Below are 16,490 nucleotides of genomic sequence, written 5' to 3'. Positions count from 1 at the left end.
TTTTTTTTTTTTTTTTTTTTTTGTCTTTAACTTCTCTAGAATGTTTCTGGAAACCAGCCACTTAGGTTTCTAGCCCTATATATACATATATATATATATATTTTTTTTTTTCTGGTAGCATAATGATAGTATAGTACAGTAATTAAGAAGTTGGGATTTGAAATCATATAACCTAGTCTGCATCCAAATTCTGTTCCTTGTTAGTTCTGTGACCTTAGGTTGGTTGCTTAGCCTCATGAAGCATCAGTTTACTTATCTATAAAATGCAATAATAATATCTGCCTTATACAGCTATTGTGAGGATAAAATAAAATAGTATGTATAAATCTAAGTCCAGGCCTTGGCACATAGTAAAAACTTATAAAATGTGGATTGTTATTTTACTTTAACTGGCTCCATTTTGTACTAAGTTATTTGGGATCCTAGCTCTAAAATCTTGATTTAGAAGCTCCGCAATGACAAGGACTGGGTCTTATTTATCCTTGCATAGTGTATGATATACGCAAGGCTATTTTATTTCATATTGGCACATATACATAAGGATGACTAAAATTTTATTCTCTTATGTAAGTAATCTGTCATTTATGTGTGGCTTGGTTTTGTTCAGTAAAGGCACAACATATTGCCAACATTTCAGATACTATGATTGTAATTTAAAGAGCTGTAGGAATCCATGTTGTACCCTTAGTTTTCAACCTTCTTTTCCCTAAAAGACACACTCCATACCCAGCATTCTCCAGTGGCCATAGTCAGCATCAGGAGCAAGTCTCTGATATATTATCTACCCAATTCTCTTCCACTTAAAAATGGAAGTTATTATGCAAATAATCCAGAGTCACCCAATAATAGGATACTTATGAATCTACTCTAAATTAATATGTAAATCATTTTACACATTATTATTTTAACTGTCATTGTTATTATCATGTTACATGGTGACTAGATCAAACTTCTTCAAAGAATTCTTTGAATTTTTCAGAATTCTTCAAAGTCAGCACCTTTCTGTTTCTCACCACTTCCTATCCACTTAATCACCACTAACTAGCTACTGCATGAAACCCTTTATTTCCTTAGTTTTTTTTTTTTTTTTTCCCCTTTTGTCTTTTTTCATGTCCGGCAACGGATCGCAACCCTCAGTGTCGCGCCCGTACCGGACCGGGACCGGCAACGGGATCGCAACCCTCGGTGCTGCGCCCGCACCTCGCTCAGCCAGTGAGCAGCCGGTCTGTATGTGGGATTCGAACCCTCGGCGGGAGCGCCGCCGTGCTCCCAAGTGGCGCACTGTAGCAGTGCGCCACTGAGCCGGCCCCTATTTCCTTAGTTTTTTTTTTTTTTTCCCCTTTTGTCTTTTTTCATGTCCGGCAACGGATCGCAACCCTCAGTGTCGCGCCCGTACCGGACCGGGACCGGCAACGGGATCGCAACCCTCGGTGCTGCGCCCGCACCTCGCTCAGCCAGTGAGCAGCCGGTCTGTATGTGGGATTCGAACCCTCGGCGGGAGCGCCGCCGTGCTCCCAAGTGGCGCACTGTAGCAGTGCGCCACTGAGCCGGCCCCTATTTCCTTAGTTTTTTTTTTTTTTTCCCCTTTTGTCTTTTTTCATGTCCGGCAACGGATCGCAACCCTCAGTGTCGCGCCCGTACCGGACCGGGACCGGCAACGGGATCGCAACCCTCGGTGCTGCGCCCGCACCTCGCTCAGCCAGTGAGCAGCCGGTCTGTATGTGGGATTCGAACCCTCGGCGGGAGCGCCGCCGTGCTCCCAAGTGGCGCACTGTAGCAGTGCGCCACTGAGCCGGCCCCTATTTCCTTAGTTTTTGACACCAGTGTTTCTCTGGTACTCTCCCCTCAACCAAAACTGGTCTTCGCAAGGCTGGAAATGTCTACAAATCATCTCTTTCCAGTTCTCATTCTCTCTGCCATCTAAGCAACATTCAACATTACAGCTATCCCACCAATGAATGTCTCTATCCCATTGGATTCCTTGACATCAAGAACTATCCTGGTCTTCCTCTTAGCTCTCTAAACACTTCTGACTCCAGAGATGTGATTCTTCCCTCTCTCCCACCCCTAACCTTGGGATTCCCTAAGGGTTTTTATGGAGACCCTCTTATTTTCTCTCCCACTCTCCCTTCCTTGGTGATATTATTCATTTTCAGTACTTGGCCATCACTTTTGTAAGTATAAGTTCTACATATTTATCTCCTGGGTGGCCTCCCTGTCCAACCCTGAACCCATGTTTCTAATACTGCTGTATCATCTGGAAGTTCCATCAAATTCAATATCCCTAAGATATTTATTGTCTTTCCACTAAAACCAGCTCCTTATCATGATTTTTAGCAGTGGATATCACACTTCTCCTAGGCAGCCTTAAAAACTTTTGAATTAATTCCGGTACTTCTTTTTATGTCTACCTTTCTTTCTTTTCCTTTTCTTTCTTTCTTTCTTTCTTTTTTTTTTATTAATTACTCTTTCATCCCAATAAACTGTTCAGTGTTGCCTAGGCCTATGCGTTCATATCTTTGAATTTCTCCATTTTCTACTTCCTCTGAATGGTATTGCCCGACTGTAGATACAATGAAGAACACTGCATAAGCTTCAGAGCCTGACAGAGGCGAAAGAGGTGTAAAAGCAGTGATTCTAATATAATGAAATAGTGGTAATAAAGGAGATGCCTCCTAGGGAAGAGAAGGCAGGGAATACTTCTCAAAGGGGGTGACATATGAGCTAAAACTTGAAAGGGGAATAAGAGTCAGACTGACAAAGCCAAGATGAACATTCTGGAAATAATGACATGTGCAAAGGAATGCAGGCAAAGAAGCCCATGACTCATCGTTGAAGTACAAGTAGCTCTGTAAGGCTGGAACTCTAGAAGCAGGAGATAAAGCACCAGAGGTAGCAGGATTGGAGGGAGAGCTTTGAGGACATTGTTTTGATTATCCGCTGCTATGGAACAAACCGTAAAACCGCATGCCCTAAAGCAACATCATTTATTATTTTTCACAGTGCTCCAACTGGGCGGCAAGCTCTGGGGACAGTTCATCTCTGCTCTGTGTAGCATAGACTGGCATGGCTTGACTGGGGCCAGGGGACCCGAAATCCTCTCCCCCATGGCTGACATATCAGCTGAGGCAGAGGTGGCTGGCTAGGTTTCCCTTTTTCTTTCCCCATGGCCTGTCCATATTGATAGTCCACTTCAGATTTCCTTACATGAAAGCTATATCCTAAGAGGACAAAAAATGGAAATGCAGAGCTTCTTAGGGCTTAGGCCCTGAAGTCACATGACATCCCTTCCCCCACACTCTACTGGTCAGAGTCAGTCACAAGACCAGCTCGGCTTCTAGAAAAAGGGAGATTAACCCCACCTCCCTTTGGGAGGAGCACATGAATGTAAAGGGAGTGTTGGCAGCTATCTTTGCAGATGGTCTACCACAGGCTTTCTAGATCGCTGCATTCAGTAGGGAACTATTGTAGGATTTTAAGCAGCAGACTATCATTTTAAACATATGTGTTTAAAAATATGTCTTTGATTCTTTTATAGAGATTGTGTTCAGGGGTCAGGGGTCAGTACCTGGAAATAGGTTAACCTCAGGAAAGTGTTCTCCTTGGGCCCACATGCCTTGCCACGATTTTTCTTCCTCGTGGAAGCAGATAGAATGAACAAAAGGGACAGATACTTTTCTTTTTTATAGCAAAATAGCACCAAAGTAATACCCAGGATTCTATGTTCCTTCCTGAAAGCTGGACTTACTTCTTCCACAGGGGAGGAAATATGTAATACCACAAATCCTCTGCCTAAAGCTTTTTTGTTTAGGAATACTATTGCTTGCTTATTTTATATTGCTGTTTCTATAAATAAACCACAAAAGTCAGATGAGATTGTCTGGGAGGGCATAAGTCTGTTTCATATTTCCAGGGCTTTTCTCGTGTCAGAGCATGCATGTGTATGTGACAATAAGGCTTGGGTGGGCATTTTATTTCTGTGCCAAATGATCACCTTGCCTCTTGGCACTAGTCCCCACTCCAGTGGTCTACAGGGTCAGTGCCTCTGAAAAAGCCACAGAATATTTGCATAATTTGAAAGGTTTTATTATACCAGCACAGTACTGAATCTCCTTCATGAATAGCAGCTTTAATATGAAGTCAGTTGTAATGTGAGCAGGAGAGAACAGAGACCTAATGTGTGTGAAAGCTTCCTAGAGCAAATTGAGATCCAAAGTCCAGGAACAGACAGAAGATAGTCCTTCTGGATTTTCGGAAGGTTGTATCGCCGCTTCACCTAAGTGTTTCTTGATCCAGGATTTTGATCTGTAAAGAAAAGAGTTTCCCTTTATTGGTACAGGAGCCTGAGGGTTAGGTGGAATATGGTCCCTCCCGGTCAGCGTTCAGGCACTCTCTCAGCCTCACTGAACATTCAATTAACACTCTGGTATGCATCAAAATGATGTTCATTTCCCCATAGAGGCTCCAGAGCATAGTGGCTAGAAGTCAGGTTCTTCTAGAGAGGTTTGGTCTCGAATCCCAGTTTTTCCTCTTCCTAGTTAAGTGACTTTGAGCAAATTCCTGGACCACTCTAAGCTTTGGTATTCTCAGTAATAACTGCACTTTCCTCATAGGATTGCTGTGACAGATTCAAAGAAATAATATTTATTGCACTTAACCCATGCATGCTAAGAATGCTCAATAAATTTAGTGCTATTGTTTTTAATGGACTTCCTGCTGATCTTTGCTGTATTTCTATTTATTTCTCAGGGAGATGTTAATCTCTGTGGCTCTGGGCCAGGTGTTATCCCTTCTTATTTGTGGAATTGGCCTGACTAGCAAGTACCTGTCAGAAGATTTCCATGCCAATACGCCAGTCTTCCAGAGTTTCCTCAATTATATCCTTCTCTTCTTGGTCTATACCACCACACTAGCCGTCAGACAAGGTAAGCTCGCAAAACCACCATGAATATAGCTTTTTCAAACACTTAGAAGAATATGAGCCATAACCAGATAACTTTTTGTCACAGCATTAGTAAGATAATTCAAAACCCCAAATCTCACTTTTTTATTTTGCAATAACACAGCAAACGAAATGAATGAACAAATCACAGAGAAGCCTAAACTGTGTGAATTCAGTGGGAAATGGGAAATGGGAAATGCATGTATAGGCAGAAATGTACAATTGCTCACCATTTGAGTCCGTGTTAACATTCCTCATACCTCTCAATGAACCTAAATCAAGTGCTTCCCTGGAACGTGGAAAGGGCTCAATGAAGCTGTCATAAATAATGCTAGCCCTGAGAAATCCAAAGGATTTGCAGACAAATATATTTCTGTGGGAACGCGACACAAGAAAGATAAAAATAGTAAACATAATCGACACAGAGGAAAAGAAAGAAAAGAAAACTACTGCAAAAGGTTAGGCAAGCTGTTAAATTATTTTAAAATTAAAATCCTTAAAGCAATAAAACAAGTCCTCCAGGAGTCAATGCAAGAAAAACGTTGCAGTTGAGCATTCTGGTGTAATATTCCTGTAAGGTATGCTTCAGAGCTTTGTGATTATACCACTGAATCTGGTATACACACGTTTATCTATGGTCCAAAAATAGCCAGTGATTTTCCCCCAAACAGTAGCTGTTGACTGTAAAATATGCATTGAAAAATAATCACTAATAGGTTTGAAGACAATTACATACATTAATAATATATAAGGACACATGTATAGCTGTATGTATCAATCTTAATAGTCATACCTTTTAAAAACTTTTATAAGAACTATTTAATGATATTTAATTTTTACGTTTCCTTCTTTGGATTGCTGTCCAGAATAATATTGCTTCATTATAATGATTTGGCCAGTACTAGGTTTCATCTTAGAGGAGGAATAAAAATGAACAAGTTGGGCTGAGTTGCAGTTTAATTTTGGATCTGTTTAAAGAATTGGAGAAGCTAATTTCATTTACTTTCCAAAATTGGTGCTATTGGTGCATTGTTACTTCAAGAATAAAATGTCAGCTAAAACCTGAGGCTACAATAGTTAAAGACACTGAATCTCAGCTATGTTTTCTCAGTGTGATTTGGAAACTAATATTTTGAAACAATATAAATACATTATCTAACAGTCATCCCCAGTGTTTCACCACTGGTGCCTCAGTCTAGGAAAGGACCCCAGGAAGTGAGGAAATGGCGGGGGGAGGGGGGAGTGGATATAATTAGAAATTCACTTATAAGAGACTGTTAATATGAGGACTGTGTGGCTTGGCCATATCAAGAGGAGAGAGCTAAGCAATTGGACTTAAAACTCCCTTGATGTAAGCTTGAATCACTATTAAAAGAATAGAATTATTTAGCCCAGTAAAAGGAGTATAATTAAGAATAACAAGGTTATGGTGGGACTGCAAAATGGTGCAGCCTCTGTGGAAAATGGTATGGAGGTTCCTCAAACAGTTGCAGATAGATCTACCATATGACCCAGCTATCCCACTGCTGGGAATATACCCAAAGGAATGGAAATCATCAAGTCAAAGGTATACCTGTTCCCCAATGTTCATTGCAGCACTCTTTCCAATAGCCGAGAGTTGGAACCAGCCCAAATGTCCCTCATTGGATGAGTGGATATGGAAAATGTGGTATATCTACACAATGGAATACTACTCAGCTATAAAAACGAATGAAATACTGCCATTTGCAACAACATGGATGGACCTTGAGAGAATAATATTGAGTGAAACGAGTCAGGCAGAGAAAAAGAAATACCACATGTTCTCACTTATTGGTGGGAGCTAAAAATACACAAATAAATTCACTCACACACACACACACAAAAAAAAAACTGGGGGGGAAGAAGATATAACAACTACAATTTCTTTGAAGGTGTTACAACAAGCAAACGGAAAGGACATTCTTGGGTGGGAGGGGGAAGAGGGAGGAGGGAGGGAGGTTTCGGTGATGGGTCATAATAATCGACCACATTGTATATTGACAAAATAAAAAAAAACAAAAACAAAAATAAATAAATTAATTGACTTGGGGAAAAAAAAAGAATAACAAGGTTAAATTAGGAACAGTTTTGCAACACTGTAATATTACAAGAAAAATTTTATATCAAAGTGGTGAGTTTGATATGAAATTAGTGAATACTAGAACCACATAGCCCACACTACGAAATGGTGTATTGTAGCTAGTCTTTGGGTTCTTGTCTTAATTTCCAGGAGTCCAGAGATTTCACAAAAACCTGCATCAGGAAAAAAAATTAAGCCATTCTAAAAAACAGAGAGAACCATTTCAACAATACCAATAATTTATAGATAAGACTAGAAAAGCTTAGAAAACTAAATGTGGTAAAAGACCCAGAGTTAATAATAACAATACCGTCTGTTGAGCCTTTATAATGTGCCAGCCATTATGCATGTGAATTATCCCTTTTATTCCTTTAATCCAAGGAAATAGTTATTATTATCCAAAATTTTATAAATGAGAAAACCAAGGCCCTGACTGCCCTAGGAAATGCTCAAGGATTTAGGTGAAGAAGTGGTAGAGGCCAGTCCTAGGCCCGGGATGTGAGGGCTCTGTGCCTTCAGGGCTCACCTGCCTCTCCATGTGAGGTTCAGGGGAGGCAGGAGAAGGGGTGAGAGACTCTTTGGAACAAAAGGAGAGTTTTTTCCTTGAGTTTCAAAACCCTGAATAAGAAACAAGACCCGGCATGTAAGGTCTAGTAAGAGACAGCAGTGCAGTCAAGACAATGTCATAGACGATTTAGAGAGAGGTGGGGGGGTGGACAGGGAAGAGGGACAAATGGAAAGAGGCCAAGGACAGGAGCAGAAAGGACTTTGGAGGCTCTTTGGAAAGAAAGGCTGAAGAGGCCCTGGGGAAACTCTGACTGTCAATCCCAGTCAGTGATGGAGAGAATCCATTAATCCATTTCTAAAATGCCCTCTCTGGAGATTTTTACCGTTGCCTCCAATTATCACTAAATTTGCTGGCATATCTTCATTTGGGTGTTTACTCAGAATGTTTATTTGTTTTAAGCTTCCTCTTTAGAGGCTTTCATAGGCTGGCATAAACTAACACCTGGAAATCAACACAGTAATTACATTAATTTTGTATAGGCTGATTCAGTACTATGTTCTGGAGACATAATCATCTTTTTACTCAGGTATCTCAAGATTTGGGAGGGAATGAACAACAAAGAGAAGGAGATGGAAAGTCTTGAACAAGAGAGGATTTCTCACAGTCACAATTTCTCCTCCCTTCCCAGTGCTGCCTGAGGGCTGCAGCTTAGGTCTCAGCCAGGTGCTCGTCCTAGCTCTTCCAGCACAGACATCATCCAACCTGCTGGGCCCTTATATTAATTTGATGCCACTTTGGGCCACATAAGTTAGACTCTGAAATATATTTTTAAGCAAATCTCTCTTTATAACTTTAATCATACAGCATCTAAAAATTTATGATTGTCACATTTGAGCACAATGTGATTAATGCAAGAAGCCTGATCAAGAGCATTAAGGGTGATGTTCTTATAAAAATCTTGCCAAAAATTGACTTCAAAGTTAAATTGAATTCTCCATATCAAATTTTCATTGGACCAGTGATCAAAGATTCTGATGTAGTAAGTTCCAGTATAAGTTTTAGTATGAACTGTAGTTGTGAACTTGCATTTGATGATTGATTTCTACAAAAATTTGGGTACTATACCATTACCATTCTTCTTAAAAAATAATGTGTATCCTGTTTAACAAATTTTAAGTCTAGCCTTCTCCTTGGTTGGAGCTAGATTTTCTTCCAAATCAAAATTCAAAAAATGCTTATTGTTTATAATAATGAGCTTCAGTAACACAACTTTGTAGAAAGAAATGTACTTCAAAAAACTTTTTTCCATTGGCATTGTATCAAGTTTGAAAATTCAGGTAAAATTTATATGGCTATTACTTCAGTAGTTTAATCGTAACTGCTTGGAGAAGCTATTCAGGAAATTCAAATGTACTCATTGAAGTAATGCCTGAGATACAAACAATTCATGCTGTATGTGCAAAGTCGGGCTTCAGGAATATGGCTGAGAAAGTAGAGTGAAGCTTCCAAAAAATTATGGATTTGCCCAGGAAATTCTCAAAAGAAATCTGTACCTCTTGTCTACTCTTTTCTTAAAATTCCATGTAACACTAGCTGAAGTCAGGAAGCAGAGAAACAAACTATAAAGACTGTAAACAAGAGAGGGAAAAGATCAGGCTGAGGTCCAACTGAAGACCTTGCTTTTGTGATGTAGGAGCAAGAAATGTGACAAGCTTTCAAGAACAAAGATGAAAATAGGATACATTTCTTATCAAGAGAACATATCAGCAATCTTTTTGCTCTTAAGCTTCTCTCATCAATTATGACAAAAATCATAATTGGTTATGATTATGCTTATGCTTCCCAGACTACTTTCTGCATTTCTTTTTTTTTTTCCTTTTTGTCTTCTTTTTGTGTCTGGCAACGGATCGCAACCCTCAGTGTCGCGCCCGTACCGGACCGGGACCGGCAACGGGATCGCAACCCTCAGTGCTGCACCCGCACCTCGCTCAGCCAGCGAGCGGGAACCGGTCTGTATGTGGGATCCGAACCCTCAGCGGGAGCGCCGCCGCGCTCCCAAGTGGCGCACTGCTAACAGTGCGCCACTGGGCCGGCCCATGCATTTCTTAAATAATAGATACCCATGGTTCCTCTTTTGGCAGTTTTTAACTTCCGAGTGTATATAAGCCACTTTTTTAAATAGTCAATAATTTCCTCCTTCCTTTCTTCTCCATTTTTCTATGTTCTTTTTCTCTCTAATTCCTTTTCTTTTTCCCATTAACAATTTGCTCATTGATGTGGGAGGTAAGGATTGTGCAATGAAGGCAGGATGCTAAGGGTAAAAAAGAAAACACTTTCAGTCCTTGTTTTCATCTCAAGTCATGGTGTGGGGCGCGGGGAGGAGAATGGGTATCAGTAAAAAAAGTATGAATAGAATCAGAAGCGTCTGCTACTTTTTATACACAGACCCTAGAAAGAAAATAAAATGTTGCCACCATCGAGCATTATTAGAGAACCAACAACTTTAACATTCCTGGTTGACTGGTTCTACAAGTTCTGCTTTTTCATTGAAAGATATTTTTATAAGCTTTTCCAATTTTGAATAAAAGACAAGCTTCCAGCTAAAAGCAATTTAATCAGTATTACATGTATTTTGCTTCCCAGCAAATTCTTGGAACATAGACATTAAACTATTTGTTGAATCATTTATGTATTTCTTTGTGTGAGCGTAAAAATGAAACATGTCTCTAACAGAATGAATAGAGGACTCAAAATTATCACTGCGTAGAATCTCTTTGATTTTTTTCAGAGACAATACTGAAAAGTGAACTGCATGTCTTACTCTTCATGAGAAATGTTCTCATTTTGAACATTAAATTCCAGAAGATGGAAATCCTAGAAGTCTAGGTTCAAATCTTAATTCTAAGTGGGGAGGCTGAGGAAATGAAGTCAGTTGGGTATTGTGAGCACCCGCTCTCTCCAGATCCCTTCTACTCACCTTCCTCCTTTCTGCACCCAGGTACTCAAGCAGGACAGAAGAGATGAGAGAAATATATAAAAATGACAGCCTTGTTTATGCACAACAGCCAGGTGCATCTCATGGCCCAATGGTCCAGTCCCTCAGCATTTTAAATGAATATTCTTCTCACAGTTTTTGCCAAAAAAGTATTCCTTTTTTTTTTTTTTTTTGAGGGAGGTGGAGGTGATGGTAGCTGGAGAAGCATTAATCAGAAGGTAATCGTTGCCCTTCCCAATCCAGGACAGGCTTTATATTTATTCTCTACAGAAACGCTACATTTCTTAAATACAAGGATACTTCAAAAAGTTCGTGGAAAAATAGAATTAAAAGATAATGCGAATCTTTCCATGAACTTTTTTGATGTGCCCTCATACAATTACATAGGCTAAATTCTCAATTGCCAATATTGCAAGATTTAAAGTACTTATGTGATTAGAAGAAATGAAGAACTTCATTTGAGATGAAACAAGCCTCTCAGCCACATCCACGTGTTGGAACTTGGGTATCTGGCATTTCACAGTTTGTCAGACCCCAGAGTCACCTGAAGATCTCACTCACCTCCTCAGTTCTCTGAGTACTGCTCTGCCTCTGTGAATCCTTGCCCTTGCCTTCATTGGAACTTTTCTTAATGCTTACCACAGGCAGTCAGAATGATCAGTTAAAAGAATTCTCTGAGGATCTAGGTTTTTCTCAGAGCAGAAGCCCACGTTCTGCTCACACACAGCTCAGTTCTCAACTCTCTGGACAACCTTGACTAAATCACTGAGGAGGAGAAGGGACTGTTAGCGAGTTGGCAGAATAAGAAACCACTAGGCAAATGTAAATACTGAATTATAACTCCCTTGGGAATCGTGGGAGAAATATTACTGTCACTTAACTAAGTCTGGTGAGGTAATATTCATCGGAGCCTCTTAAAAAGTCTCCCTTGAGGGAAATTACTTGGCAAACCTCCATTCTTATTTCTTGTCAGGTCATATTTATTTTTACTTCTTAAGTATGATTGGAGAGTTTTAGCCCTCATAGTGTAGAAGATGGCACCTCAGGGATTTCTGAGATGAATCTTTGGTAGATGCTCCATGGGAATTATGCTTATGTTGTTGGGAAAAGGGGACGGATAGGTTTGGGGCTGGGGTGTGATACACATATCATACTGGGAAAACGGTAGAGAAAATCACAAGAGAAAATTAGAATCTACTTCTAGCAAAACTGCCTGCCAGTATTTAGAGCAATTGAAACTCTCATATACTGCTGATGAGAATGCAAAATGGTAACACTGCTTTGGAAAATAACTTAGCAGTTTCTTGTAAAGCTCAACATACACTTGCCATATGACCCAACAATCACAATCTTCCAAGAGAAATGAAAACATAATGTCCACACAAAGATCTGTATGCAAATGTCCAGTGCAGCTTTATTCATAATTGCCAAAAACTGTAAACAACCCAAATTCCCATCAGCTTGTGAAAGGATAAACAGATTACGGTAAATTTATACCATGGAATATCACTCCGCAATAAAAAGGAATAAGCTACTGGTACATGCAATGATATGGATTAATCTCAAAAGCATTACGCTGAGTGCAAGAAGCCAGACATGAAAGCTTACATACTGTATAATTACATACTCCATAGTTACATGATGCTCTGGAAAAGGCAAAACTGTAAGGACAGAAAATAGATCAGTGGTTGCTGGAGCCTGGGGGTGGGGATGGGGATGGGGTGGACGATTGACTGCAAAGGGGTACAGGGAACTTTTGGGATGATGAAAATGTTCTATACCTCCTGATTGTTCTAGAGGTTACATGACAATATACACTTGTTGAAACTCTTCAAACTGTATACTTAAAAGAGGTGAATTTTGGGCCGGCCCGGTGGCGCACTGGATAAGTGCGCTGCTTGGGAAGCGCGGCAGCGCTCCCGCCCGAGGGTTCGGATCCCACATACGGACCGGTTCCCGCTCACTGGCTGAGCGAGGCGCAGGGGCAGCGCCAAGGGTTGCAATCCCATTGCCGGTCCCCAGTCCGGTACGGGGGCAACACTGAGGGTTGCGATCCGTTGCCGGACACGGAAAAAGACAAAAAAAAAAAAAAAAAAGAGATGAATTTTATTTTATCTAAGTTATGTTCTAATGTACCTGTCCAAAGGAAAAACATGCAGAAAATTAATTGACTGTCTACTATAACTGTGTAGTTACCTTAATGAAATAATATATCGTTGGGCCCAAAGTTTCCAATATATAGCTATTTCCTCAGTCCCTTATGGACATTAGGAAGTGCCATTAAAACAGGAATGAGTACAGTTTCTCCCACAATGTACCTATACCAAGGAACTTGCTAGTGTTACATGATCTATCAAACTCATAATTCATCAGTCATTGCAAAACATGCATTTTCCATACATATGCAGTGCTTACAGGGTGAACCTGCCACCAAATCGAGTTTACCACAGTCTTAATCAAACTTATAGGATCCAGTAGTGTATGTCCTGTGTGTGCTAAAGTGTGTGAATCTCAAATAGAGTGATACCTTACACAGAACTCTCAATAACTCTTAGTGCAATAAATGTCTTTTAAATTGAAGGAAATTGACATGAATATGCAACAGCATCCTCTCCTCTTAATGAATCTCCATATAAATTTACACACACGCGCGCGCACGTGCGCACACATGCATGCACACATTCTTGATGTATAATCAGACCTTCCCTCATTCCCCATGCCAAATCCTTCATTAATGGAATGGTTCTTTCATTCTAAACAGCATAGAAGCTCGGGGGAAGGGGTTGTTCCCCTGTTTTATCTGGAGTCTATGTGGACTGTTAATTCTGGAAATATTTAAGCATTCATCTATCCACTCTGAGAGCTGGCATAGAGCAATACTCATTCGTGGCACACAGCTCCAGAGTTCACGTGGGAGATCGAAGGGTGGTTACAAGATGATAACTGTATTGCCTGAAGGAGATAAGTCCTCTTCTGCCAAAACAGTGCTTTTTATGTAATTAGTGTAAAAATTCAGAGGAATAGAATTTATCCATACAATCATCTTTCTCACTAAAAAAGAATCATAATGGAAGAACAAAGCAGTCCCTGCAGTGAATTGAATTGCTTTCCCTGAGTTTTCATTAAACCGAAGACTCAGCATTTAGCGGTCTTGCAGACACTATTGCAGTCTGCTGCATGAGATTTGCAGGGGGAAAAAAAATGAAGCAAGTGATTTTTTTCTTCAAGGATTAGAATTGCATTGTCATTATCTTTAGATCAGAATCCCCTGCCTATGCATTTTTTGAATGTCTGGTTTCATTGGTTTCTATTTCTGAGATTTTTGAGGCATACAGGGAGGATCATGTAACTCACCAAATTTGAATGCGATACTTGCAAATGGGTGGGTTCTATTACAACTTGGAATGACTGGGCCCCTTCAGTGACCTATCTGAGGAAAAATATAAAGGAAATAACTTCCAAATAAAAGAAAATATGATAAGAAATTATGTTTCTGACCATTTTTTGTTTTACCGTTTGGTACTTCTAATAAATAGTATGAATATCACTTTCTTTTACCTTTAACTACCTAATTAGTCATGTCTAAGAAAATGTCTATCTTTAAGAATCATATTTAGATATTATTAAGTTCACTAAATTAAAATATAATTTTAAATAATTAGGATCACAACTTTTTTCTATTTCTCAATTCAATCATTGAGTCACCCTGGTAAGTTTCTATAATTCATCCGTGCTGTATTTTTTCATTTTATAAGTCAGAATAATAATAGTAACTATCTTATGGGTTTTCATGTGGAATAAATGAAATGATGTATGAAAAACTCATAAGACAGTGTCAGGCATAAAGAAAGCATTGAATGAATAGGATATGCCATCATTAGCATTAACTTTGCTTAATAAATATTGATTCTTCTCCCCAGCAAGTTAGATTTTGTACATATAATTTAATTTGAATAAATTTTACCATGAGTACTCTGGAATTCAAAGGCTATATTCCAACATTTATGTTCTCCTTTGCTTGTCCCTGGATGTCAGAGTCAGCACTACTAGGACTCAGACAGGGATCAAAAAGAAGAGACATTTTAGAATGTCTCTGCAGTGGCTGATGTGAGAGAACTCACTGAAAAATTATTATGCTAGTGCATGACTAATTCTAAAATGCCCAAGCCCAAAGCCCCCTCCAGGGTTTTGGGGTCTTTCTGCCTGAGAAAGCCAAGCCAAGGGAAACAATAGGCACCCGGAATCTTTGTTCAGAAGGAGCCAGAGCCGCCCTTTAACTTTTAGGCATAGCTGCACCCAAATGGTCCACACTCTGAGAGATCAGGAAGTGGAAGGGAGGGTTGCCAAAGGAAGGAGTAGGAAGAAAAATTCTCTAGGCCAGTGCTTGCCCCAGATGAGTAAGTATTTTCTTCTCGAGCTTTTGATTAGGACCGTGAAGTCTTAAGGCTGAATTACTTCCCACCCTTTCTCTCCCCCTTGTTTGTGTGTGTGTGTTTGTTTCCTATCTCTTCTATTTCCTCTCTTCACCCCAGCTTTTTCCTTCTCATGCAGCCTTAACTGATAGACGAATGAGGAGAAAATGGGAATAAAACATTCCCATTCCCTTGATGGAGACAAGACTGTCATTATAAATCTAAACATTGCAGAGAAGATCCAGATTCAATTTAAGCTGGGTCTGCAGATAACCACTCGAAGTTATTATTCTTTGCTCAGGAAAAGGCTTGGAGCACAAGGATACCAATTAAAATAAAGTACACTGTAAACTAAGCTTGACTACCTTCTTTCCTGGATGTTTTATCTTCCACAACACACAGAGAATGCATCTGTGAACTGCGACCAACTGAATACGCATACAGAAAGCAAAGCAGATCCAAAGCAGCTGGGAAAATCAAATTCCCATTTGGCCTGCCAACCAAGGCACATGCCAGCTGGAGAAGTTGAGGAAAAAGAAATGTGGTTTGGCCAAAGCTAGGACAGAATGGTATTTCTGTCCCTGATAATTTGCAGCATGGAATCAGTCCTTGGGAAAAGGACCATAGACGTTTTGGAAGGTCCTATGATTATACCAGTAGAAATCTGCAGATGCATTACCAGAGGAAGAATTGTGTCATTATTTAATAATCAAAATCCCAAATCTCCACCAATTATTTAAACTAACCAATGAGGAGCACATCTTTTTTAAGGCCATTGCAGTGGAAATCACAGTAAGATATCTATAGCAGAGATCTAGCCTTATGAATAAACTACTCCAAAGACAAGAACTGTCCTTGGATGAGCTCATTAAAAGGAATCTTGCTCCCATTTTTTGACAGAGTAAGAACATTCTTTCTATTTCAAAATTAAAAGATGAAATCAGGGTGGGGAGAGGAAAAAAATTAAAAATAAGTCAAGATGAAAGAGAACTACAAAATACCCAGAGAGAACACAAAGCACTGGGGGCTACAAAGCTGGAAAAGTGGCCGCCAGCCTGTCATCCTATAGCTGAGAAGAGGGGAAGGCCACGCTGTCACAGATGGATCGCGGAGCTATTGCTCAGCCATTGTTGAGCAGAAGTAGCATGCCGCAGACAAACTCAATGGACTACTGGGGCCTTACCAAATTCAAAGCAGCAGGCTCTATACCTACAAGTACATTTCACCTTTTGGCTTAGTGGATGTTATTTGCTGAGGTCGAAATTTCCAGCTGTGCAGTGTTAAACTCAGGAACATTATAGCACAGCTTTAAGCAAGCTATTGATTTTAAGCTTTCGTTAGGCTAAAAGAAACTAAGTTAGATCATTCAGAAGCAAGCAAAGAACTCAATTTCTAAAAATAAAGTTAAGGAACTTGGTAAGTAACTTCTTTTAAACAGAGAAATGTGTGGGCATAGCTTATATAAGGGACTAGATGCAGAAGTCTCTGCACTGTTAAAAATTGTAAGTTATTCAGTATCTGGAAACTTACTA

At 39.8% G+C, this 16,490-nt stretch overlaps 1 protein-coding gene across 1 annotated transcript in view; it reads left to right on the top strand.

The window, feature by feature from the left end:
• Positions 1-4,749: 4,749 nt before the first annotated feature.
• SLC35F1 (solute carrier family 35, member F1) overlaps positions 4,750-16,490 on the top strand; it is a 149,893-nt gene continuing 138,152 nt past the window's right edge. Inside the window, exon 1 of the mRNA XM_008569955.1 lies at positions 4,750-4,925. Within this exon, the coding sequence (XP_008568177.1) occupies positions 4,754-4,925 (172 nt within the window). The 5' untranslated portion in view covers positions 4,750-4,753. The remainder of the gene's footprint in view (positions 4,926-16,490) is intronic.

Source organism: Galeopterus variegatus, unplaced genomic scaffold (assembly GCF_000696425.1).
Source record: "Galeopterus variegatus unplaced genomic scaffold, G_variegatus-3.0.2 Scaffold548, whole genome shotgun sequence".
Taxonomy (NCBI): domain Eukaryota; kingdom Metazoa; phylum Chordata; class Mammalia; order Dermoptera; family Cynocephalidae; genus Galeopterus; species Galeopterus variegatus.
The sequence above is the reverse complement of the archived record's forward strand: the minus strand, read 5'-3'. Positions and strand labels throughout refer to the sequence as shown.